Below are 25,430 nucleotides of genomic sequence, written 5' to 3'. Positions count from 1 at the left end.
CCATCAGGTGGTGGAAATTACCCAGGCTCCCAGGAAAAATTGGCAATTTCTCTTTTTTGAGAGAAAAAATGGCAATTTCTCTGGTTGATTGTACTAGCCAAAGTAGGCATGGACCATGATGTACTATATTGCAATGGAACCCCCCTGATCAAGATCCATGTCTCAATTGTCCCTGACTCGCATCATGAATTTCTAAACGGCTGATTTTCAATTCAATGTTCTTATGAAAACTATTACTGGTTAGGGTTTAGGTATTTCTGAGAGCATGTCAAGTGGCTGAGAATTTTGATCTAACTGGTAAAGTGCTTGTTCTCCTCCCAAAATATTTCCCATGCCTTTAGACAGATTTCCACGTGTGGATCTGCAAAGATATGCGATCCTTTACCTCTGGAAAGAATATTAGCTAAAGTAAGTTTTTTTAAAACCAAAACTTCAACTACACGTTCAACCACTATGTCAATAAAGTTATTCTTACTACCTGAGAGGGAGGGAATATATGCTTTCATTTGATGCTATTCTCTCTCTACCTAGTAGTAATTCAGAATGAACTGGCGTGTGATGTGAAGTTCATAGGACCTGGGGTTTCTTTGAAAATAAAGTGGACATGATTTCTTGAGGACAATCTTTGACAGAGCCGAAATCAACTCCATGTGATGTGAATAAATAGCTGTGGTACTGCTGATTGCATGATGCTGTCTGCTGCTTGATTGAATGCTGTGCTGGATTTGGACCAGCAATTTCACCTATCAGTCAGTCGGTCAGTCAGATGAGGGGCCCGCCATTTTCGCCAGCACTCGATCAGATTCATGTAATTGTGGATCTCAATCTTTTGTATAGTTACAGTAACAGAAAATTCTATTTTGGAATTAGTATAATTCTCCTAACTGTTTTCAATTAATCATCATCACTAGGCTGAATTATGTAGCATGTCACATATTTCTTAGGGAAACCATCGAACAACAAGCCATGTGGGAAATATACCAGAACTCCGAGGCAACACATGCCTCTGTTAACCAAAAATGAAATATTTGATTTACAACTCATCGATCAGTCGCATCTTGGTAAGCTAAGGGATGATTTACAGCGCAGGGAATATCGTGATCAAAGACAGTACAAACTAATGAAACTCGTACAAGGACAAAAGTGAAGAATAAAAATCCTCAGGACGGGGAAGCAGCACAATGGCACACCCCGCTAACTGAAGCCCTTACGAGAGAAAGAGCAGAGCCAGGAATGTCAGTCCGAAGAAGCAGCTCCACTGGAAGTGCGGAAACCAAGCAGTCGCCGCACTGGAATCACCACCTGTGCTTCCACCCTTGGCTGGAGCCTTGCGTGGCGACGGCGGTGGGGATGGAGGTACCACACAGGTTCCGAATGTTGAATTTTCCTGCAATTCAGAGGTCACAACATCAGCATGCAGTTGCAAGAAACACAACAACATTATCTTAATGAAAGCTGCAAAAAAAAAATCCAAAAAGAAGTTGCGAGAAATGCAACGGATCGGAGCTCTGTTTGAGTGGGAGATAATATAACAGCACTGTAAGACTGACGGTTCCTAAATTCCTATCACCAGTTGTTTCTAGAGCAATGTTCACTCTTTCATTAGCTGCAAGTTTGTTTACCTGTCTTGGATATAGCATGAAATGTGGTATAAGCTAAAGTAATCTACAGCACTGAGTTCTTGTTCTTCACAGCTTTCGTATTACTATGAATAATTTCTGATGATTCAGCAACCTACGCAAATAAAAATACAAATGCGTCCTTACCTTGCAGTAAGCAATGTTGTCACAACCACAATTAGCTGCAAGTTTGTTTACCGGGTTAATTGGATAAACGCCACTACAATTTCTGCCTATTTGAGAAACGCCACTACAACTTTCAACTTTGGAAAAATGCCATTGCAATTCTGTGTACGCTTGATAGATGCCATTACAGCCACTTAAACACATGTCGCAAACAATATACTCTGTATTTTCAGTCGTATACATTGTCAGGCCCACCAGGATAAAGATGACTAGACTGAGAGCCTCTCTTCCTTTGGCTGTGGAAGGCAGCGAGCATAGTGGCCACGGACGGTGGAGAGCATGGGGCGGCCAGGACCCGACGACTGTAGTCTGCAGCCCCAAATCCTCTCTCGCCGTGGGTGCAGCGGGAGCAAGCAATTTGAGATACATTGAGGAGATTATTTAGCCCAGGACGGACAACTGCTCACTTTGGCTGGAACGGAAAGTGTAGTTTCTACCGGTCCGTTCCTTTGCTTGCTCAAGCGATTGAGTGCCCAGCATTTGCCAGTTCAAGCCAGCCAAATGACAGATGTTGAGCACCAAACGAATGATGTAGATGCTATATGGGATTTTGAACGTGGAGCTATATGAGATTTTTTAGCAACCTGGAGCAATATGAGATCTATTTGTAATTCTCTAATTATATTTTATGACTATTTATCGTATGATTTCTGCAATTTCAAGGGTGGACCCCGCCATGTATACGTATTTACGCTTGAAAATATGGAGCATATAGTCTGATATATGTGTTTAAGTGGCTGTAATGGCATCTATCAAATGTACACAGAATTGCAATGGCATTTCTCCAAAGTTGAAAGTTGTAGTGGCGTTTTTCAAATAGGCAGAAATTGTAGTGGCATCTATCCAATTAACCCTGTTTACCTGTCTTGGATATAGCATGAAATGTGGTATAGGCTAAAGCAATCTACAGCACTGAGTTCTTGTTCTTCATGGCTTTCGTATTACTATGACTACTTTCTGATAATTCAGCAACCTATGCAAATAAAAATACAAATGCGTCCTTACCTTGCAGTAAGCAATGTTGTCACAACCACATACTAGATGGCCATTAGCCACGTCAGTAGCCAAGGGAGCTCCTCCACCGTCGCTCCTCTGCACAATTTCAAATAATAAGAAACCAAACTGATTGACTTTTTAAATAAACTTCATCCAAGTGAACCAGCGAAACAGTTTGCATGCTAGCTTACCATGTAGAAATCAACAGCGATGTAGTTGGGCCACCGGTTGCCTGAAAGATCGTGGCAGCTTTTTAACATGCTAACAAGTGGTGCTGAATTGTTCCCACAAACCCCAGTTTGACTCGGGTCTGTTGTGAAGAAGTTCATCAGAACAAGCGACTGGCTCTTGGAATTCATGGCAGGAGACTCTGCGCGATTTGGGCATGTACCCTCTACCATACCCTCAGTGCCATCTGCACAGACAAAGCAAAACTATATCAACAGAGGAAGCCACAAAAGGCAAATAAAAGCTTCACATTCTGAATTTTGTTGTTCGAATCTTACATTGGCTTTCTACAACATAGCTCCACTCGAACGCAATCTGATCGCTTGCTTCTTTGGCTTTCTTTGATGTGAAGACTATCAGACGCTCATTCTTGCTAATCATCTCCTTGAGCAAAGGCCAGTTGCCACCGCTCTTTGGCATCTTTGCCACCGGGAACCAATACTTCATGAGGCCCGAAGCATTGAATACTTTTGGCAGGGAACCTGCAACAGTGTAGTCTTCCAGAAAAACTGTAATTACTTCCGAAGGGTTCGCTGCAAGGAACGTCTGGATTTCTTTGAAGACATTGATGGCAGGTTGCTGAACAGAACCAACTCAAGATCAGATATACAATAACAAGATGCTTTTTACGAGAGGAAATTGTTCAACTCATGATGAGATAATATTACATATGCTGTAAAATTGTAGCAGTTCCCGCCAAATGAGTGGCATAGCCAGACATCATTGTTGAAATCGTAAGTGTCAAGCATCAGGCCCCTAACACCATTCTGCACATAATTAGGTAGAGATTCCCAAGGTCAATATTTTCAAATAGCAACTGACAGTCCACGATTCAGAGTATGATTGAACCACCAAAAGATGTATCATGGTGGTGTATAGAAACAACTGAAAATAGACAGTATATTTGTATAATCCGGAATCACCCCAATAAAACCTATAGTTTAAAACCAATTGCATTTTACAGTAGGAAATTAAGACATGTCTGCATAACAAAAGAAAACATAATAGCAGCCTACTAAATCGTTTTGGGTTGGCTTCTTCTTTTGTTTCTTCAGCTTTCGTTTTTTCTGTTACAAAATCAGCTCAGGAAGTTTCTACTAGATACTATAGGGCAAGCAGAATACTGCAAGGAAAATTGGCTTGTTTCATTATTTCAACATAATGTTAGCCTACGTGTGACGCGTGGCTAGAAATAACTACCAAAAACAAGACCTATGACTCCAAGTCTCACCATCATCAACACTGTATTGTAAAAACTTTTTACATGAAATTTCTACTTTCAGAACGCTGACTGGGAAAATGAAACGGCAGGATGGCAAGATAAATTAGTTAAATGTGGTCCACTCCTTTCCTTCAGACCAAAGCAATCAACACCTTCACAGCATAATACCTGAACCGACATGATTACAACAACCCCTATTAGAGCAAGTACAATAGAGTCCAGTCAGCTGACTATAAGACATTAAATAATATATTTTAGATGAGTTGGAGGAGAGAGAAGAGGAGAGAAGGGAGGTGGGCTACTATGCAATAGCCAGCTCTTGCACGTGCTCCTAGGCACCTTGTGAGAGTGAAATGTGGGCCGTATATTAGTAAAGTACTACATTCTTATAGCCAACTATTGTACATGTTAGCTATATGATGACTAAATATAGACGACACTGTATCAATGGGTTCTTGATGAATGTGACAAATATAGACGACACTGTCTCTGGAGAAATAAAGATCTCAGTAGTAAAACTCCTCCCCTAGCCTCTTGGGATTTAGTTTGTCGTCCCAAAGCACAAGGTGGTCTGGGCGTGCTTAAATTGTCAGTTCAGAACAACTGCCTCCTGTTGAAACATCTCCATAAGTTCTACAATAAAGAAAATATTCCTTGGATTCATTTAGTATGGGAGTCTTACTATCAATCTGCTCTGCCACCACTCAGACAAAGAGAGATTTCCTTCTGGTGGAGAGATTGTCTGAAAAATCTGGATGTTTACAAGGCCAAATCATCTTGTACACTGCATAGTGGAGAAACTGTTCTCTTCTGGACAGATTTATGGAATGATACAGTGCTTTCTACAAAGTGGCCCTATCTCTTCACTTTTGCCAAGGACACCACAATTTCAGTCAGGAAGGTGCTACTCACTGAGGAGATTTCATCTCTGTTCCATTTACCCTTGACTATTCAGGCTATGGATGAATATCAGCAACTTTTAGGCCTCATCCAGGATACACAAGTCTCCTTGGAGACAGATAAGTGGACAGTAACTTCGGCTGCTCCAGGCTACAAAGTTTCATCCATGTATAAGGATCTGATGAACCAAGGACCTGTGTTACCTGTCTTTTCTTGGATCTGGAAAAGCTGCTGCCAAGAGAAGCACAAAGTATTTTTTTGGCTTCTATCTCACAATCGTCTGAATACTAGGGCTATGTTGCAGCGCAAGCGATTCTTCCTGCCTGACTACACTTGTGTGATGTGTGGTGGAACTAATTTAGAAACAAGGGATCACTTGTTCTTCACTTGCCCCTTTGCAGTTCATTGCTGGCAATACTTATGTCCTGGGTGGGTGCTGCCCCTTTCTAATGGGCATCTGGTACTTCAAGAGGTGATCCAGAGCCTAAAACTACAGATACAACAGCCATTCTTCATGGAAATTATTATGCTGATTTCTTGGTCTATCTGGACGATTAGAAATGATTTTATATTCAAAGGACGTGCTCCTAACCTCTACCGCTGCAAATTCAAATTCAAGGAGGAATTGGCACTTCTGGTCCATAAAGCTAAGAGGAAGACTTATTCTGGCCTTAAGGCCTGGGTAACGAATTTTCTGTGAATACTCTGTATCATAGTGTAGTTTAGTCTTTTTTTGCTTCTTTTGTGCTATTCTCTAGCACTTTGTATTATTTCTTTATACCCAAAATCAATAAAAATATAAGCAGTGAGGAAACTCACTGTACAGCTTCAAAAAAATGACTACAAATGATATGACATCTTGTTATAGCCAACAGTTGGCTATACTATTGGAATTGCTCTTAGGCAATCATCAGTTCCGAGAATCATCTTGTTTTTCAATACATTAAACACTGCCCTGGCTTCATGAGCCAGCTCAATAGGCAAAAGACAATAAATGAATGTACCATGTACAAGTCGCATCAACCATCAAGCCATTCCATGGAGAAACGGGGAAACACCAGTGTCACTGGTGGCATTATCTTCTGTTCTGTATTTCCAGAACAGAAGATAATTACTATTTTCAATTTATCTTTCACTGAAGATAATCGTGCTTTATGAAAAGCACTGTTTTGTTGTTGAAAATACAGAAATTACAGGGAATGTAGTTGTGAAAATTATCTTTTGAGCATCTTTGTTAGTGATATAACCCAATAAGCCTAGTCAAGCCACCATGAATTTACTGAATTTGAGTTCCAAGGTCAATTCCAATACTGACAAGAATCTCTGTGAGCTGGCAAGTAGACCAAACAGAGGTTGGTATGTCACATGTTCAGATTTCAGATGGTGCCATTAGCTATACCGAAATACTAAGGTAGTTGGCATTTGTGGTTATGTATTTAAAGAAATCTGGCAAATGGCTAAGTTATTCGCAGTTTCATACATAGCATAATCCATAGTGCGATGGAGCAGCACTACATATAGTGATGCGCAAAGGACAACAGACTATTATAACTAGTATCCACATGCATTCTTTTCAATACTCAATTTGAACAAGTTACCATAAAAACTAAAAAGTTTCTTTCTATACATGTATACTTCAAATTGTTAATGTGGGTTTGTCATGGACATCCCATCCTCTACTATGTAGAGGCCTTTAGGCAAAGGGTCAGAGCGGCGAAAAAAAAAGTGTAGATACCTGGACTGAAATTCAAACAAAAGCAATGGGAAAGAGGACAGGAAACAGTGGAGTAGTAGAGCATGGGTCAAGTGTAATACAAAAGGCATTTGTATATGTGTTGGGCAGGCAGCTTTTGTGGATTTCGCTGATATATTCCTCCAAAGGAAGAAAGGTAGGGCAGGTAGGACAGCTGAACATTGTGCGAGCTCTGGCTTTTGGACTAAAGGGGCCCTACTTTGTCTGATCAAAGGGGCAGGTGGTAGCTTAGCTATGAAGGCACATTTCACCATCGGGGAAATCAGAAATGTTTGAATAAACTTAACGAGATTCATGATTAAAGCCTGCTTACAAAGCTACAAGCCTCGTTTGCTGTAAAATAAACTACAATTAAGTTGGTTAATTTAGAAGTTGGTTACAGTTTTAGTTCAATCACCGTTGGTAATGTGAGGGCATTTTGGCGTAGGTATGGATTTCCAAGGAAATGCCACCTTGTGATCCGCACTACTAAATGTAGCAGTAGTAATTTCCTTGGTTGTGCGGATTTTAGCCATTAACGAGGAAACGATAAGATGATGAGATGGGAAATAGCGGTGAGATAAGGTTAGGTGGCGGCAGGTACCACCGCAGCAGCAGCACATGGAAATGGAGTAAATCCGGAGGCACAGGCTGGCGTGGGATCGGCGGGGGTTCGCCGGTACTCAGGCGGCGGGCGGAGAAACTGAAAGCGTTGGCAACAAGCTAGGGCGGCGACGGCGGGTTGGTGTAACAGACAAAGAAAGAAACAAACCTTGAGCTGCGCTGTGACGGTGTCCTCCTGGTTGGGGGAGATGGCGTTGGTGCCGGCGAGGGAGACGGCGCCGGTGATGGCGAAGGAGTTGTGCGTGGTGAGCCAGGAGTAGTTGTTGAACGGGAGGCCCGTGCCCTGCGCGCGGCGGCGGCGGAGACGGAGGAGCGTCAGTTCAAAAAAAAATCCAATCTTGATAAGCAGCAGCAATCCGCTGCACCGAATCAGACAGACCACCATTGCGAGTGTTACGTACGTGCGTGAGGGGGTCGACGGGGCTGGCGCGCGCGCAGATGCCGGCCCCGCCGTCGCCGCAGGCGGCGCAGTGCATCCTCGGGCCGCAGTTGGCGGAGGAGGCGCACTCGGCGCCTTCCTGCGCGGCGGCGGCCGCCGCGGCGACGAGGAGGAGGAGCGCGAAGGCGAGCAGGCGGAGCAAGGTGGCCATGGCGTCGGCGTCGTCCCTCGTCGCGGTGGCAGCAGTTACCAACTCGCCTCGGCGCGGGGAGGACGACACGACTAGTTGAGCACTCCAAGTCCCAACAAGGGGTGGTTGGTTACTTACTACTGCCTGCTTAATAATACTCGTAACTCGTCTAATCCGATTAACTAATGCGCCGAGGATTCAAAAAGATTTGATTACGGAACGTGGCCATGGAGTTTGCAAGCCGTGCTGGAGTATCGTCTTGGCGGCGATTGATAGTCGTCGTCGTACTAATCAACACGTCGCCGGTTATCTACCACGTCGTCGGTTATCTCCATGACGCGCCTTCCAGATCTCACAGTTTGACATGGCAACCTTCCCACGATCTCTCCGAGAAGGATTCAGTTTTCAAGGGGAAAACCCGTTCTCTGTTCTCACATGTTCCTGCTTCCCGTCCATCTGTCTCCCCATCTACATCTACAACTTCTTTTTTTGCGAACCCAATTGCTAAAAAGTGCTTAGATGCTCCCTGTTAAACTGAGCACTCGTTTCTGGGCCGTTCGATTCGCGCTGGACGGACGGATTGCACGCCGGTCTGGTTACCGAAAAGCACCTGGATCCGGACCGAAACCCACCTGGACCCGTACCCATTCCCTAACCTTTTTTGTCTTCTTCCTTCTGGATTCGGAGACACCGTCTCCTCGCCTAAGATTTCGTCTACCATTTCCCTTCCGCCCTCTTCACTCCGTCGCGATCCCACGATTCATCTCGCGCTAGGGTTTCTGCTGGCTGCGATTTCCGGTGGCGGAGCGCGGCGATCTCGCAGCTGGCGGGGGCCGGCGATCTCGGACGCTACGAGGAGGAATTTCTCGCCGTAGGGAAGGTTTTGCTCGTTGGCGCAGTGTGAGCCGCGCGTTAGTGCGGCAAGCTCTGCGTCGGGGAGTGAGGCTTTCCCGTCGGGATTTGACGACGATTTCGGCGGGAGAGGTCTAGCCGTTCCACTTGTCGACGCAAAGCGCGGCCACTCCGGTAGCCGGGCGTCGAGATCCGCGGCGGTGAGCGTGGCGGTGGTGATCAACGAGGCGGGGATCTAGGTGCGGTCGTCGGCGGGGTGCGCGGTCACCAAGTTTTCGGCGATTTTGAGGTACTTTCTAGCGAAAATCCTCGCAAATTTTGGTTCTTGTTCATCCAATTTAGTTTACGTTTGTCAAATCCCTGCAAATTAGTTCGTTATGTATGTTGTTGTGGAGCATTTCGAGCCAAGTATGAACTATTTTTCGTGGGGATTTTTCCGGGAAGCTGCTTGTGTGTGTTTTATGTGCTTGGTTGTAGTAATTTGGTTACATAGTTGGGGTTCTATTTTTGTTGCTCGAATTACTGTTTTGTGTGCTAGTAGTGTTTGATGCAGTGCTGCAAAAATCCTAGTAACTGCTACCAGATATATATGTGTGGTAGCCCCTGGTTTTTATAGGTCTAGTCTGTCGAAGCTGGGGCGGGTACTACTTTGATTTGCACAGCATATCGGTAGAACTGCACTCTCTATACGAGAGTGGCATGTTTGCTAAAGCCTACACCAAATGCAGCTTAATTTGTATACTGAAACAGATCGAACTTATCTCGTATTGTATTTCGTCTTTTTCACATTTTAGTCTAATGATCGAGTCGTGGCTAACAACATGACTGAACATTGAATCCAGAGATCCATGTAATGAATTTTCCTCCATTAATCTCGAACTCGTCTACATCACCCGCTAGATTTTACATTTTTCTTCATCTTATAGCTTAGGTGGGTTATGAACACGTTTAAGTTGTTTTACTTGAATCTAACTATGTTGGCTTTTTCAACCTATATTTTTGTAGGGTTATATTATGTGTTCATCTTATAGTTTAGTTAGTTTTGCGAATGTAACTAAGTTGGCTTTTAAATCTGGCTTAAGTTGGCTTAAGTTGGCTTAAGTTGGCTTCTGAATCTGGCTTAAGTTGGCTTCTGAATCTGGCTTAAGTTGGCTTCTGAATCTGGCTTAAGTTGGTTTCTGAGCACCACTAAGTTTGCTTAATTAATCCAACTAATTGCCTTGCTCCACCAACAACTGCATTTGATCATTGCTTACTATCGAATTGCATTTTGCATTTTGGAATGACATTTTGTATTGATCATTGCTGACACACTTGTTCCTTTTTGTTCCTATTTGCTGAATGTAACATAAATTGCTATCGGCAACAACTGCACATCCTATGGCACCAATAAGTTTCTGATCACCATTAAGTTGTTTAATTAAGTTGTCTAACGATTTAATTAAGTTGTTTTTATTGAAAATAAGTCAGAAACGGTACTAGAAAATAATGGTACCAAGTTATTGACAATTCACAATGCGCATCCTCACCATAAATGTGCTAGCTAAAATACTACTACTTGGATAGTTGATGTGGAGAAATCATCTATGCCGCTCAAAATAGGCAATTATGTCCATTACACCTTTTTTCAATTGTTTTGACAATGGATGCAACTTAACTCTAGTGAATATACAACTTAACAATAGTTGATATGCAAGTTAACAATAAGTCTATGCAACTTAACATCACATCTCAAGACTTCTCAGGTTTTAGTTTTTGATTTGTGTGTAGCTCCACATTTTTAAGTTGGATGCTGTTTTTGTTGTATAGGTTGATTATAGTTGCATAGGTTTAGTTGTTTAATGCAATTTCTTTGTTCGACGAGTGTCAAAAAATCTGAAATTATGAACAAGGATAATGATAGGTGGTCCCGATTGCGGTTACCACAAGTTTACGGAGTTGTCGAGAAACAAGTAGCTCGACGTGACGAAGCAGCAGATCCACCAATTGCTTTCGAAGCCGGGAAATCTATTGTCAATCCAACCAGAAATGCGAGCACCGAAGCCTGCAGCTGCCCGACGCTTTAAGGTTTGTTTTGTTTTTTTATATGGAGTTTTCCGTTTAATCTGTTTTATATATTTTTTGGTCCCTAATTCAATGGTTTTTTTGGTTCAACTAACATTTCCTTTTTTTATGTTCAGCTTGGAAGGAATCGTGCTTCCCCTGCAAGGTTGTTTAAACTTAACAAGATTCTTGTGCAAGCTCAAAAGGATCTCATTGAAGAATGGGTGCAGGGAGGAATGTTAAAGGTTGTTGCTAAAGAAATGCCCGTTGACCTGAGTATGTGGGTGCTTTCATGCTTCGATCCCATAAGAAGCGAGCTTGCCATTCCTGGTAGGGGAAGCATTCCAGTTACTGCTGATAGCTACACCAGGATTTTTGGGATCCGGAATGAAGGAATGCCCGTTTGTTATGAAATGGAAACTGATCCAATCAAGTTCATGAACGAAGAGTATGGAATAGAAAGTGGCTCAGCACCAGATTTTGTTGATTGGTGCAAGATGATTTCAGACATGGGGGAGTAGCAGATATGAAGTTCCTCCGTGCATATTTTGCTGGAGTAATTAGCTGCTTCATTAGCCCTACAACGAGTCCAACTATAAGTCCCAGATGTTACACTAGTTTAGTTGACCTCAAACAGTTCCGCCGGTTAAACTTTGCGCAGTTTGCAATTGATCAAATCATTGCTGAAGCAAAGAAGATGGGAGTGAAGAAGAAATCCGTGTGCTGTTGCCTGCATCACCTAGTGGTAAACTTGAAAAACCAAATCATTTTTTTGTGATCCATGCTATATTGTTTTCACGATACGAACTATTCTCCCTTTTCTTTGAAACCAAATCATGTTTTCCTCTGTTTTTGCAGATCCTTTATCTTGATTCATTGGTTGTTGATGAGCCCGTCCCAACTGATGAAGAGTGCCCCATTCGGGCTGCAGCATGGAACGATAGGCTCATACAAAATGTTATGCACAAGGACTCTAAAGGCAATGGCGAGTTTGGGAAGTTGAGAGTAAGTGTTTTCAACCGGTGAACTAGTGAACTTGTCATATACTTGTTTTTTGACTAACATGGATTTTTTGTCTTTTTTTCATTGTGTGTTTGCATGAAAAGTTGAAAGAAACAGTTGGTGCTACTTTAAGAGATTCTCTTTTCGTTGGAATGACAAGGACGGAAGAATTTGTATCTTCAAAGTTGCCACGGAAATTCTCAAGCGAGGTATACAAAGTTGCATACCCAATATATTTTAAGTTGCATGCATTGTGCCTAACCAGAACATAATTGAATGGCCTCGAGTGAACTTGCATGTTCTGATGTCCAAGTTACCTACCATTAGTACTCACTTTGGCTACCAGATTTTTTTATGTGAAGTAGCGCATCATTTGGTTTGCGAGGTTGCCTACCATGTCCCTTTAAGTTGCATCATTTTTTTTGTCGGCGGTATTGATGGTTCCACATATAAGCTTAGTTGTATCTTTGCACATAATAAATTGGTATATACAATTATATTAAGTTGCATACCAACCTCATTGTTAAGCTGCATACACACGGTGGTTAAGTTTTTGTAAATCAGCTATGTTTAAGTTGCATACCAACTATTTGTAAGCTGCATACACACATTTTGTTAAGTTTGTAAATGAGCTATCATTAAGTTGCATTCATGGTCTAAAATATAGTTTTCCAAACTCGTATAAATTGTTCTACCACTTGCACCTAAGTTGTGTACTATTACTGGTTACATAGTAAACCAAATTTTGTCCATGTGCATTTTTACTAAGTTGCCTTATATATGCGGAAGAAACGAAAAATCGCTGTAATTGTGGGGAGCTGTGCACGAGACATATCAAATAGACTTGGCACCTTTGTCGAATCGTTTGCGAATTTAATGGATCAAGAACGAGGAAGGTAGAAGGAAGAGGCAACGGAAAGATGCGAGTTGTTCATGATGAGGTTGATGGTGATGGCGAAGGTGATGATGATAATAATGGAGAACATGAATCTGAAGAAGACAGGTGATGGCGAAGACGATGATGATGATGACACCAGGGAAGATGAAGACGATGACAACGAGAGGAGATGAAGATGACCCGGATGGCGGAAATGACAATCATAGGACTTGGAGGTACTAGGGAAGATGAACGACACGAGGACCCGACATCCAACTTTCAACCGCCTCCAAGAAGATCTGCTAGGTTAACACCTAAGAAATCCCATGATGGTCCATCTAGCAACCTCGGGGAAGAGGCCTTGCGACAATGTAGATGATAACAACGAGGGTGTCGAAGATGATGCAAATGAGGAAGCTGACAAACGAGAAAACTAGAGGATCGGGGAAGATGAACAAACTAAACACCAAGGCGACTACTTGCAACCGCTACCAAGAAGATCTGCTAGGCTAACTCCTCGGAAATCAAACGATGGACCATCTAGCAATCTCGGAAAGACTCCTTCGGCAATGAAACAAGTTCCGATGATGTGTCGGTTCGGGGTTTGATTCGGAGAACAAGAAGGAAGGTCGTGGAAGAACGATTAGTACGGTTGCACACGAGATCAGGAGCATGACAAAGATGATGCACCAAATGATTCAGATTGGAGTCCATTGTCTGAACTACTAGAGTTGGTTGGCTCAGAGATAAGAAGTGGAATTGACCTTCCTTACTGACAAGGGATTAACTTATCAATGCCTATGAATTGTAGGCTAGGGTTTAGTTAGAAGTAGAGGGCAAGTAGATCTCGAAGGTTTCAGCCGAAAAGTACTCGACGAATATGAAAACTAGGGTTTGCAGACAATGATTCGATGATCTCCTCGTCCCTCGACTCCCCCTTTATATAAGAGGTGGAGCCGAGGGTTTCGTTTTGTACAAGTTACGAGTCAGGGACGGTTTCTAACTCATCCCGCAGATTACAAATAACATCTCCTATTACAACTCTATCTTTTCCTTAAATACATCTTGGGCTTCCGAATCTTCTTATCCTTCGGGTAGTGGGCCTTCAATAAACCCCGGGTACTATATTCGGCGGGCCCATTTGGGATGCCTATGTCGGTAGCCCCGAGATTTTGCTTGAATCGTAGAGTCGGGGAAAATCTCCACTATTTATTTTTACCCGAAAACTCTAACTTTTATACTTTTCTCATAAAATTCTATATTGTACGGGGATATTGGTAATTGGGGCTAGTTCATCGACGGATCAGGTACTAGTTAAGCTGCTCTAGTGGCAATCCGCAAAAACCTACTTCAAAATCACGTCCCTGGACATGATCTCGGGATCTTGGTGTAAACTTCGACAGGTGCCGCTTAAGGTCTTACCATTACGTCGAGTCCAGTCAAATTTATCGAGTACCTAACGCGTCCGTTAGGATTTTTCTTCGTATCTCGTTGATACGGATAAAAGTAGCAGAGCGCGAGTCTTCGGCGATGCCACGCCCGGCGAGAATAGATGCAGGGTCTTACCTTCGCAAATTTGCGGCATTCAGAAATTGATCGCAACTTTGGCGTTACGAGAATATATTGTCGAGTGCTTTTCAGGCTGTTGGAATGGCACATTTTATCGAGTCAAATATGACTTATATTAATCTCCCGATGGGAGTATATGTAGAGTTAATTATAACTCGAAATATACTCTCTTGTCTATTCTATCTTTCTTTTTCTTTTTTCTTTTTATATTTCATCGGGCACGCGAACAGCGTTCCGATGGGAGTAACCCGAGGCTACAGCCAAGAACTTGTGCTTGGTTGTAGGCTCAACATTTTAGTCCACCTTGTCGCTATATTGCCATTATCTCCCGATATTCTTTCCCTTCTTCTTTTTTTTTTTTTTTTTATCTATCGGGTGCGCGAACAGCGCTCCCGATGGGAGTAGCTCCGAGGCTACAGCCAAGAACTTGTGCTTGGTTGTAGGCTCAACATTTTCTATATTGTCATACTCGAAATTTTATTTTACTGTCAAAGTAGCCCCGAGCATTTGGGCAAAAACTTGTTTCTGACCAAAAGCTCCCGATGTATTCAAATAACTTATCCTGTCGCCATTCTCCTTTTATTTTTCTTGTCGACATATTTTCCCTTGTCAAATTTTTCTTCAACTCTATCAATGGCCGAGTTTTTCCTGCCTTGTGGGTCCATCGTTTCCACCACGTTGACACGTCGTGTAAGTGGGGGACACACGTCCTCCGCTTTTACGGCGCACGTACGGTAACGCCTATCTCGATAAAAATACTTTTTGCCCTTGTAACCAGAAGATCGATTCTCACCACACGATTTCCTCATCCAACGGCTTTCTGCGACCCTCAATTCTTATATAAACCTGTCTTCAACCTCCGTTCATCCCCTTGCTTGCGCCGCTCACCTGTTCCTCTTCGCAAAAACTTCCCTGCGCCCAACTCTCTCTGATTTTCCCGCACTCACATACATTGCTCTGCCCATTGCCATTGATGCCACCGCGCGCGCACTGACTCGCCACGACACTCCGGAATCCAAGATGGCTGCTGAAGATCTTGAGTGGGAGAGATCTAAAATCTCCAATCAAGACGTCAACTTTGATGAAAAGGCTTGGCCTTATGAAGAAGGAAGACGCCATCCGCTTTCCAGCGAAGAAAGCTATCCCAACCCTCCAATGGAGTATCGGGTTAGTTTTGTTGATCATCTCATCCGTGGCCTCTCTCCCCCAATCCATGATTTCCTCCGCGGTCTCCTCTTTGTTTACGGGATTCGGTTGCACCGGTGACTCCCAACTCGATCCTTCATATTTCTATTTTTATCACTCTTTGTGAATGCTTCCTTGGAGTCGCTCCCAATTGGGCTCTTTGGAAGCGCATTTTCTGCTTCGCCGCAATGGCGCGCACAACGCCACCTACAACATTGGTGGCGTAGTTATCTGTGTCCGAACCGATGTCGATTATTTCGACGTCAAATTTCCGACTACTGTCCAAGGATGGCGCAAGAGGTGGCTCTATATACACGAAGAAAGCGCCAATTCCGTGGAACACAACATAGTTCCCTTCGACGGAAACGCGAAGATTCAACGCCGCCACTCCTGGGACGCCGAAGTTTCCGAAGAAGAGAAGAAGGCGACGAAGCTCTTATGTCTCGTATTCATCAGCTCCAAAATACTCGAGGCAAAGAGTTATCCGGTGTCCAAATCACGGCCTATTTTCTTAGAATTAGAGTGCAGCCTCTTCGGGCTCGCAAAAATCCCCTTTGGACGTACTACGGTGCCAATGACGCCAATAGGCTCTCCAGTGATCTTTACGTGAAGGACTTGGAGAAGCTTATTCGAAGAATTACCTCGGCTGAGTAAGAAGGATCCTATTCCTTCCTCCTGTCGCGTGGCACCCTACAACTCCACCAATCCTCTCCCCGAGGTATTTTGTCTTCTCGAATTTTTATCTTGTTCTGAATTTTTCCTGCATCTCATTGTATTAATATCTCGCTATTTTTCCCTTTGTCGCTATTTTTTTTATAGGATCACCCTACTATGGCTTCCCTTCCTCCTCTTCCTGAGGATGGAGAAGTCGAAGAAATGGGTATAGTTGCCGAAGATGCTCAAGGCTCTTCTGTTCCTGAAAGTGAAGTCGCGGGTTCTCACAAATCTGCGGCTTCTCATGAGAAAGAGGCTGAGTACGAGGCCGGTGAATCGGTCGAATCCCTTCCTCCTGCTTGTTTCTCCAAAGAACAAAAGGAAAAGGAGCGAAGCCGAGGATTCTGGCATTTCTAAGGCTGAAGAAGTTGTTCCTTCTCATCCGAAGGCAGCTTATGATCCTTATGTTGAATCCCTCATCAGCTCGTAAGTCAACTTTATCTCTCCCCCTTCTTTTTTGTACTCGAAATATTTATATTGTCTTGCTTTTTATATCTGTCGACTTTTTGTTCACTAGTGATGAGGAAGAAAAAGTACCGATTCTCGACGTAGCTCCTCGGACAAGCACGTCACGTACTGTGCTTGTTTCAGACACGCTAGTTGAAGGAGATGAAACATCGCCTCCCCAACAAAACGTCGTCACCACTACTCCACCATCGAGCTCCCTTGTCCCTTCGCCGAAAAGGGCAAGGGTTGAAATGATCGTTGAGCCTCCTCCTCAAGTCGAGCAGCTATTCGTCGCAGCTCTTGGATGATGTAAGTTTATCGAGATCTATCTTTCCTCTTTTGCTTTTATGGAACCTTACTTTTTGTAATGCCGAAGTTTTTCCCCTTCTTTTCTTCTTCTTTGACAGCCTATGATCAAGGATCTTATCCGCATCGGGTCCCAATTTATTGGGTACCGCGAGTATGCCAGCGAGCCGAAGGTAACGACTTTTATACTTGCTATTTTTCCCTGGTTTTTACTCCTGCTGCTGTCGCTATTTTTGATCTTTCTTTTCCACATCTCAACGAGAAAAACTTGCGAGAGGCTAACCAACGTGCCGAGACACTTGCTCGAAAACTCGAGCAAAGTGAAGACGGCTCGTAAGAAGGCTGAGCTTGCCGCTAGCGAAGCTAGAGCTGAAGCCGATGATGCCAAAGCGAAGGCCGCTAGTGTCGAAGAATTGCGGCAAAGGCTCAAAGATGCTTGAATCTGCCTTACATGAGCAAAAAACTGCACGAGACTGCACGTGAGCAAGGGGTCATCAAGCGTTTGAAGTCGCAATGTCGACGTACGCTGAGTAATATCCTCAATTTCTTCTATTTTGTTGCATTTCCTGTATCTTGGTTTTCGACTAATATTTTGTCTCGCGTGGCAGCCCAAACAGATCAGGATTTTGATCTGGAAAATCCCGTCAACGACCCTCTCCTTGACGCACTCTCTCTTTGGAATTGCATGGGCGCGAAATTCGTGAAGGCGTGGCCAATGCCGGTGCGGGTTTGTCGGCGTTGTTCCCCTACTTCTTTCCGAAGAAAGAGGAACCTTCGACTTTCCTTGACCTTGCCAAGCTTTTCAATCCATCGGAAGATCTTGGGCTGAAGATGCGCCATGAAAATATGAAGGTGGCTGTTGAAAATACTTGTTGCTCCGGTTGCTGACAGCCGACGGACTCTCGGCTCGGATGAAGGTTGGCGACACCGATCGGATAGAACAGATCGAGGTGGAAGTCAGCGATGAAGGCGGCCAAGCCCAATACGAAGAAAATCTTGGCGTATCTCGGGATTAAGCCAACTTCGACTCCAGCTCCTCGAGGCCGGAGGTCTAGTTGCATGCCTCCTTGTTTCTTTTTCTATTTCTTTTGCTCTTGTCGCCATTTTAGCCTTGGCGACAATTACTCACTTAGTCCTCCTGGAGAACTTTCTTTTGTAATACCCATGTAAATTTTCTAGCAAGTAATGAAATTTCCCTTCGTGCTTTTCATTGATCCTGGGCCTTTCTTTTCCAGTTAATATTTGATAACTACTCGACTCCTCCTTGTTCCGCGTTGCTTCACCTGCATCTTCCTTCTCGAAGAAAATACTAGTCGACCACAATCTCCTCGAGAGTTCATCAAGCGGACGTTTGTCGGAAGATTTGCGAGAACTTCGACAACAGCTTCGGTCTATGAAGAAACAAACTTTGGCCATGATGGAACAATCTCGAAAAGCCTCGAAGGAGAAAAACTTGCTCTTCACCAAGCCGAAGAAGCTGTGGTCTGCTAGGGATCTCTGCTGTCTTTGGAAGCAAAGGGAGCCACAACCCGAGAAAATAGTATGCTTGAGCTAATGTTAGAAGCTAGCACGGATATGCTAGGTACGTTTTTGCCTTCTTTTGATGCCTCTTCTTTATCTTGCTGTGCCTTTCTTCCAATTTCTTGCCCTGTCGATTTTAACAGGCTCGGTTCTTGATTACTGTCGCCGAAGATCGGAGAGTGAATGAGAGGACAAATCTTCTTGTTAATCTCTCCCTTAATCATGGTTGTTTGTTCTGGGCCACTCCTGAGCGAGACCCAACAAATTGTCGGGTTCCAAGATCGTGCTTGCCGAGTGCGCGATTTTCTCAGCTTTTGCACGTCGACATTAACCCTTGTCTATAGGAATCTGTTTCCGCGAAACGAGGTTCCAAAACTCTTCCCGAATTATTGGAGGTATTCGGAGATGCTCCTCGCATCCATAACTTTGTGCGGGCTCAACTCACTGTCTGGAGCGAGATTTGCCATGATTATGATAAACATTTGTTACCCCAAGTTGGATCCGACGAAGATTGTTCGTTGGTTGCCTGGCCAAGAAAACGCGTCGGAAGAATGATATTGACTCAATCGATGCAATGGTAGCTCCTGTGGCCGAGTCGATGATAGATGAACTTCTTCGGATGGACTCGAGTTCTTTACCAAGGGTTCTTATGCTGAACATAAAACAACCGGGGGTTTGTCGGTGGATACTATCTTGGGATTTAATTGACTTGTATCATGTTAGAAACCTTGTATCTCATATTTTCGAAGGAACTCATTGTATGTTGCTGAGGTCCTCTATGTTGTTGAAGCCCCGAGCTTAACTAGGCGAAGATCGCACTATTTTTCCTTCCTTGAAATCTATTTTTCTCTTTGGAATACGACATCTTTGTTTGTCCTTATGGGTAGATTACCCATTTTTGAGTATCTTTGATGTCGAAGTTCTATATTTGCATGGCGAGGTTTTTAAACCAAGGCACTTATGTTTTTTGATGTGTACACTATGTTTATGATTGCTGTCTCCCAATTTTTTTTTATATTTGGCGAGGTATTAATATACCAAGGCGAAATATTTCAGTGAATCTATATTGTATGTATTTTGAGACTTGGGCGTTTGAGCCCCCGAGCGTGTCGAAAAATAAGAAGTATATCTCCACTATCTTTATTATATTGTAGCACCACGAGCCCGCCTCATTAAAAACCTTTCCCGGCCCCGCTCGGTGCCCCGAAAAAGGAAAAGAGTGCGTCTGAAAACTCGTGGGCGTTTCAGTACATTGAAGTTTTTACAAGGACTATATTTTAGCTCTAGGCGTAGAACCGCCTGAGTTGCGCCACGTTCCAGGGGTTTTGCTCCTCCACCCCTGTCTTCTTGTCCTTTATTCTGTATGCTCCTCCTCCAATTACTTCTGTGACGATATAGGGACCAAGCCATGGTGACTCGAGTTTTTCATGACTTTTTTGCGTGAGCCGAAGAACTAAGTCCCCCACTTGAAAAGATCTTGGCCGCAAACGTCGACTGTGATAATTTTTCAAGTCCTGTTGATATTTGGTGACCCTTGATAATACTTCGTCTCGAGCTTCGTCGAGTGCATCTACATCGTCTTCCAATGCTGTCTTTGACGCTTCCTCGTCATATTCTGTGACTCTAGGGGAGTCGTGCTCTATTTCTATTGGAAGTACGCCTCCGCGCCATGGACCGGAAAAAACGGGGTTTCTTGTGTCGCCGTATTTGGTGTTGTTCGGATGCTCCACAGCACACTTGGTAATTCTTCGGGCCGGGTATGTCGAGCTTTTTCTAAAGGTCCCAACAGACGTTTCTTGATGCCATTGCGAGATGATGCCATTGGCTTTCTCGACTTGCCCATTGGTTTGAGGATGTGCAATCGACGCAAAGTTCAGCTTGATACCCACCTCTTTGCAATAGTCTTTGAATTCATTGGATGTGAAGTTGCTGCCGTTGTACGTGACGATGCTTTGTGGGGCACTCCAAATCGAAGACGAGGCCTTTTATGAATTTTCACTGCGGATGCTCCATCCGGTGAATTTATCGGCTTCACTTCTATCCACTTTGTAAATTTGTCGACAGACTACTAGCATGTATTCCTTTCCTCCTGGCCATGATTTGTGTAACTTGCCCACCATATCGAGTCCCCATTGTGCAAAGGGCCACGACAAAGGTATTGGTGCTAGCTCTGCTGCTTGGAGAGTGAGGTTTTGCGGCAAACCTTTGACACGCGTCGCAAGTTCGTACTATGTCCTTAGCATCCTCAATTGTCTGTTAACCGGTAGAATCCTGCCCGAAAAACCTTGGCTGCGATAGCTCGACTACTTGCGTGGTGGCCACATATTCCTTCGTGTACATCCTGTAGAATTATTCTTCCTTCTTCAGGTGTGACGCACCTTTGCAAGACGCCTGAGATACTTCTCTTATATAATTCTCCCTTAACCACTGTGAAAGCTTTGGAGCGTCGAATTACTCGCCTTGCCTCGACTGGATCGTCGGGTATTTCTTTCCTGAGTATATATGATATGTATGGCTGCATCCATGGTATCTGTATTACCATGACCAGGTCTTGCTCTTCTTCTTCTTCCTCTTGCTTCTCCTTGGTAGCCCCAGAGGGTTTCTTCTCCTTCTTTTTTGATTTTGTCGACTCAGTGGATCTCTCTGTTATCTCTTCCCAAAATACACCTGGTGGGACTGCAAGGCACTCGCGACCCGATGTTTGCCGAACGTCGGCTTCGTCGTTGCTCAATCTACTAATATGATTTACTTCGCATCCATCGAACAACTTCTCGAGCTCATTGTACACCTCCTTGTATGCCATCATGCTATCATTGACTGCGTCACATTGGTTCATAACTTGCTGAGCTACCAGCTGTGAATCGCCAAAGATTTTTAATCGAGTTGCTCCGCAGGCTTTCGCCATCTTCATCCCGTGTATGAGAGCCTCATATTCTGCTTCATTGTTAGACGCGTTAGGGAACGTCATCCGAAGGATGTACTTCAACTTGTCGCCTTCGGGTGATATGAGTACTACTCCTGCGCCAGCCCCTTCTAGTCTCTTGGACCCATCAAAGTTCATAGTCCGGGTTCTCGATAAATCCGGGGTCCTGTATTTTGCAACTCCATCCACTCTGCGATGAAGTCCGGTAGTATTTGCGACTTTATTGCTTTTCTTTTTCATACGTGATGTCCCGAGGGAAAGTTCTATTCCCCAAAGGGAGACACGACCCGTAGCTCCGGGTTGTTCAGTATATTTGACAAAGGAGCTTCATTGACCACTATGATCGGGTGTGCCGAAAAATAGTGGCGCAATTTTCGTGCTGTCGTGAACACTCCATATGCTAGCTTTTGGTACTGAGGGTACCTTTGTTTTGAGGGCGACAAGACTTCGCTCACGAAGTATACTGGTCGCTGCACTCCATGGATTTTCCCTTCTTCTTCTCTTTCGACAACTAACACCGTGCTAACCACTTGGGGTGTGGCTGCAATATACAGCAAGAGAGGTTCCTTTTCCTTTGGAGCCACCGGGATTGGTGGTGTCGAGATTTTTCGCTTCGGATCCTCGAAAGCTCTATCGGCTTCTTCGTTCCACTGGAATTTATCTCCTTGTTTTATCGGCGCGTAAAATGGTAACGCTTTTTCTCCTAACTCGGCGACGAATGCTGCTCAAAGCTGCGACTCGCCCAGTTAGCTGTTGTATTTCTTTCAACTTCGTTGGCTTCCTCATTGTTACTATGGCTTGTATTTTGTCGGGATTTGCTTCAATCCCTCTTGCTGAAACTAGAAACCCCAGAAGTTCTCCTGCTGGGACGCCAAAAGAACACTTCGTCGGGTTCAGCTTGAGGCGGAATTTGTCGAGGTTGTCAAAAGTTTCTTTGAGATCCTCGATCAGCGTTGTCCCCTTTTTTGATGTTATGACGACATCATCGATGTATACTTGCACATTTTTCCCGATCTGTGTTGCTAAACACTTCTGCATCATCCTCTGATATGTTGCTCCCGCATTTTTTAGACCGAAGGGCATTGTCTTGTAGCAAAACACGCCGTAAGGTGTAATAAACGCTGTTTTGGCTTCATCATCTTCTTTTAATCTGATCTGGTTATAACCAGAGTATGCATCCAAAAAGGAAAGACGTTCACGACCTGCCGTGGAGTCGATGATTTGATCGATCCTTGGGAGGGGAAAGTGATCCTTAGGGCAATGTTTGTTGAGACACGTGAAGTCGACGCACATGCGAAGGACTGTCGTGTTTTTCTTCGGCACCATCACCGGGTTAGCTACCCATGTGGCTTCGTAGATATCTCTCCGATAAAACCAGCTTCCTCTAGTCGATTTATTTCGATAGCATGGATTTGCGGTTTGGTTCCGAAAACGCCGCAAAGGTTGTCCGATTGGTTTTGTTGTTGGATCCAAATTTAGGTGGTGCTCGGCAAGTTCCCCGGGTACTCCTGGCATGTCGGCTGGACACCATGCGAAGATTTTCCAGTTCTCACGGAGGAACTCGACGAGCGCGCTTTCCTATGCGATATCCATGTTGTTTGCAATGGATGTCGTCTTTTTTGGATCCGTCGGGTGAATCCGCACCTCCTTAGAATTTTTCTCTCGTGTTGAAAGTTGATTCTTTGTTTGGCCTTCCAACGTCCGGCGGTACGTCGTAATCGGTCATGCTTTTCGACGCCAAGTATTCGGCTTGCATCCCGAAGGTTTCGATAACCGATGGAAATCCTTGTCGCACTTATCGGCTAAGGCGAAACTCCCTTTGACCGTGATTGGTCCCTTGGGTCCGGGCAATCTCCATAACAGGTATGTATAGTGTGAGTACTGCCATAAATCTAGCATATGCTGGTCGTCCCAACAAAGCGTGGTATTGCGATGGAAAATCCACGACTTCAAACTCCGATTTCTCGATTCTATAATTTTCTCGGGTTCCAAGCTGAACGTCGAGGTTGATCTTTCCCAATGGGTGACTTGGTTTTTCTGGTGTGATGCCGTGGAACCTTGTATCTGTTGGCTTCGGGTTTGCTAAGGATATGTTCATCTTCCTCAATGTATCCGCATACATAAGGTTTAAGCTGCTGCCACCATCTATGAATACTCGAGAAACGTCAAATCCTGCGATAACTGCCGGCGAGAATAAGTGCCGACCGCCACGGTCGAGGAACTTGCTGCGGGTGGTCTGCTATTGTGAAGCCGATGTCTTGTCCTGACCAATTGAGGTACTCAACTGTTGGTGGAGGCATTTTCTCTGCCATAAACACCTGTCGTGAGATTACTTTTTGAGCTCTATTGGATGGCCTTCCCTTCTGAATCATCGACACTGCTCCGTTGGAGTTAGGATCAACATAGGGTGGTGGTGCGGTGCTGCCGCTATTCCGAGCTGGTGTCGATTGTCTTCCGTAATCGCGGGAGGTGGCGGTAGGTGAACTTCGCTTCTAGGCTCCCGAGGGTTTCTCCGTGCTGCTCGAGCGTGAGCATTTTCTCGCACATCCGAACATTGCTTGGAAATTTCGACAATCTTTCTGCAGGTGTCCTGACTGTCTTTTCCCATTGCTATCGAGGAAAAAATGCATCTGGCATGGTCCATTTAACATTTCTTCGGGAGACACAAGACGGCGCCAATTGACAAGGGATTAACTTATCAATGCCTATGAATTGTAGGCTAGGGTTTAGTTAGAAGTAGAGGGCAAGTAGATCTCGAAGGTTTCAGCCGAAAAGTACTCGACGAATATGAAAACTAGGGTTTGCAGACAATGATTCGATGATCTCCTCGTCCCTCGACTCCCCCTTTATATAAGAGGTGGAGCCGAGGGTTTCGTTTTGTACAAGTTACGAGTCCGGGACGGTTTCTAACTCATCCCGCCGGATTACAAATAACATCTCCTATTACAACTCTATCTTTTCCTTAAATACATCTTGGGCTTCCGAATCTTCTTATCCTTCGGGTAGTGGGCCTTCAATAAACCCCGGGTACTATATTCGGCAGGCCCATTTGGGATGCCTATGTCACTTACATAGAACCCCCTGTAATTGTCGACAATGATCCCCGTTTGCATGCAAAGGAAGTGGTCATGAGTGTGATACAGAAGCATAAGCACTCATCTCTGGAAAGCGACCAACCACTTACTACCTTTGGCAGTGACGATGCAATACAGAAGCTCACTGCAGAGTGTTTTAATATGCATAGTTTGGGTACACAAGGTGAAGACCAGAAACAAAAGAGCTTCAAACAAAAGCAGGTGGTGCATCGTGAACGTCCATTTCAGAACCAAAAGAGAAGCGAGGTTATCGGATAATGATACTGCGAAGTCGACAATCCCGGTCACATTACAAACCGAACCAGCATTAGCAAAAGTGAGCTCAAATATCCCGGAAGGAACAAGCAACTTGCCAATGCAAAACAACCATGTCATCTGTAGGTCCTAATTACGGTGTTCGAGCAAATGTTGAAGCACGTGGCGCCGCCAAGCTTAAAATGCCTACTGTAATCCCACCAAAACCAAATCAGCAGCAACCTGCATCTTCAGTTGTTATCAGACATCAGCAATATTCCCAAGTCGCGCCTCACTGTGCAGTGCCGCCAAGTAAGTTTTCCTATTTTTTTCTTTTTTGCAACACAACAATGCTTCACTTGCTTCAACACATAACTCACCCATGGTTCGATTTTTTTCCTTTCTAAAATGTACTGCCTTGGTTTTTGGGTTTTCCCAAAGTAAAAATAAGTTGCAAAAATAAGTTGCATAGTTGTTTTTTATAGGGTGCTTTGTTGGACATCTAGTTGGTTTCATTAATCAAACTTAATGCTTTTTATTTTTTCACTTAATTTTATTTAAGACAATTCAAGCATTATCATCCTTT

At 44.1% G+C, this 25,430-nt stretch overlaps 1 protein-coding gene across 1 annotated transcript; it reads right to left on the bottom strand.

Annotated features, from left to right (window-relative positions):
• Positions 1 to 976: 976 nt before the first annotated feature.
• LOC124691978 (PI-PLC X domain-containing protein At5g67130-like) lies at positions 977 to 8,097 on the bottom strand. The gene is made up of 7 exons (XM_047225283.1): positions 7,909 to 8,097; positions 7,656 to 7,790; positions 3,698 to 3,796; positions 3,308 to 3,608; positions 2,993 to 3,216; positions 2,811 to 2,897; positions 977 to 1,387 (listed from the first exon to the last, which is right to left on the bottom strand). The coding sequence occupies exons 1-7, from the start codon at positions 8,095 to 8,097 to the stop codon at positions 1,208 to 1,210; spliced, it is 1,215 nt and encodes a 404-aa protein (XP_047081239.1). The 3' UTR covers positions 977 to 1,207.
• Between the last annotated feature and the right edge of the window lie 17,333 nt (positions 8,098 to 25,430).

This window comes from Lolium rigidum, chromosome 1 (assembly GCF_022539505.1).
Source record: "Lolium rigidum isolate FL_2022 chromosome 1, APGP_CSIRO_Lrig_0.1, whole genome shotgun sequence".
NCBI classification, from domain to species: Eukaryota; Viridiplantae; Streptophyta; class Magnoliopsida; order Poales; family Poaceae; genus Lolium; species Lolium rigidum.
The sequence above is the reverse complement of the archived record's forward strand: the minus strand, read 5'-3'. Positions and strand labels throughout refer to the sequence as shown.

Excerpts from the sequence above, each read along its gene's own strand:
- LOC124691978 (XM_047225283.1), bottom strand. The coding sequence starts at position 8,097 with ATGGCCACCTTGCTCCGCCTGCTCGCCTTCGCGCTCCTCCTCCTCGTC. Across the intron at positions 3,797-7,655 it reads CCGTCACAGCGCAGCTCAAG|AATGGTGTTAGGGGCCTGAT; the intron begins GTTTGTTTCTTT and ends AATTATGTGCAG. Across the intron at positions 3,217-3,307 it reads CTATGTTGTAGAAAGCCAAT|ATGGCACTGAGGGTATGGTA; the intron begins GTAAGATTCGAA and ends TTGTCTGTGCAG.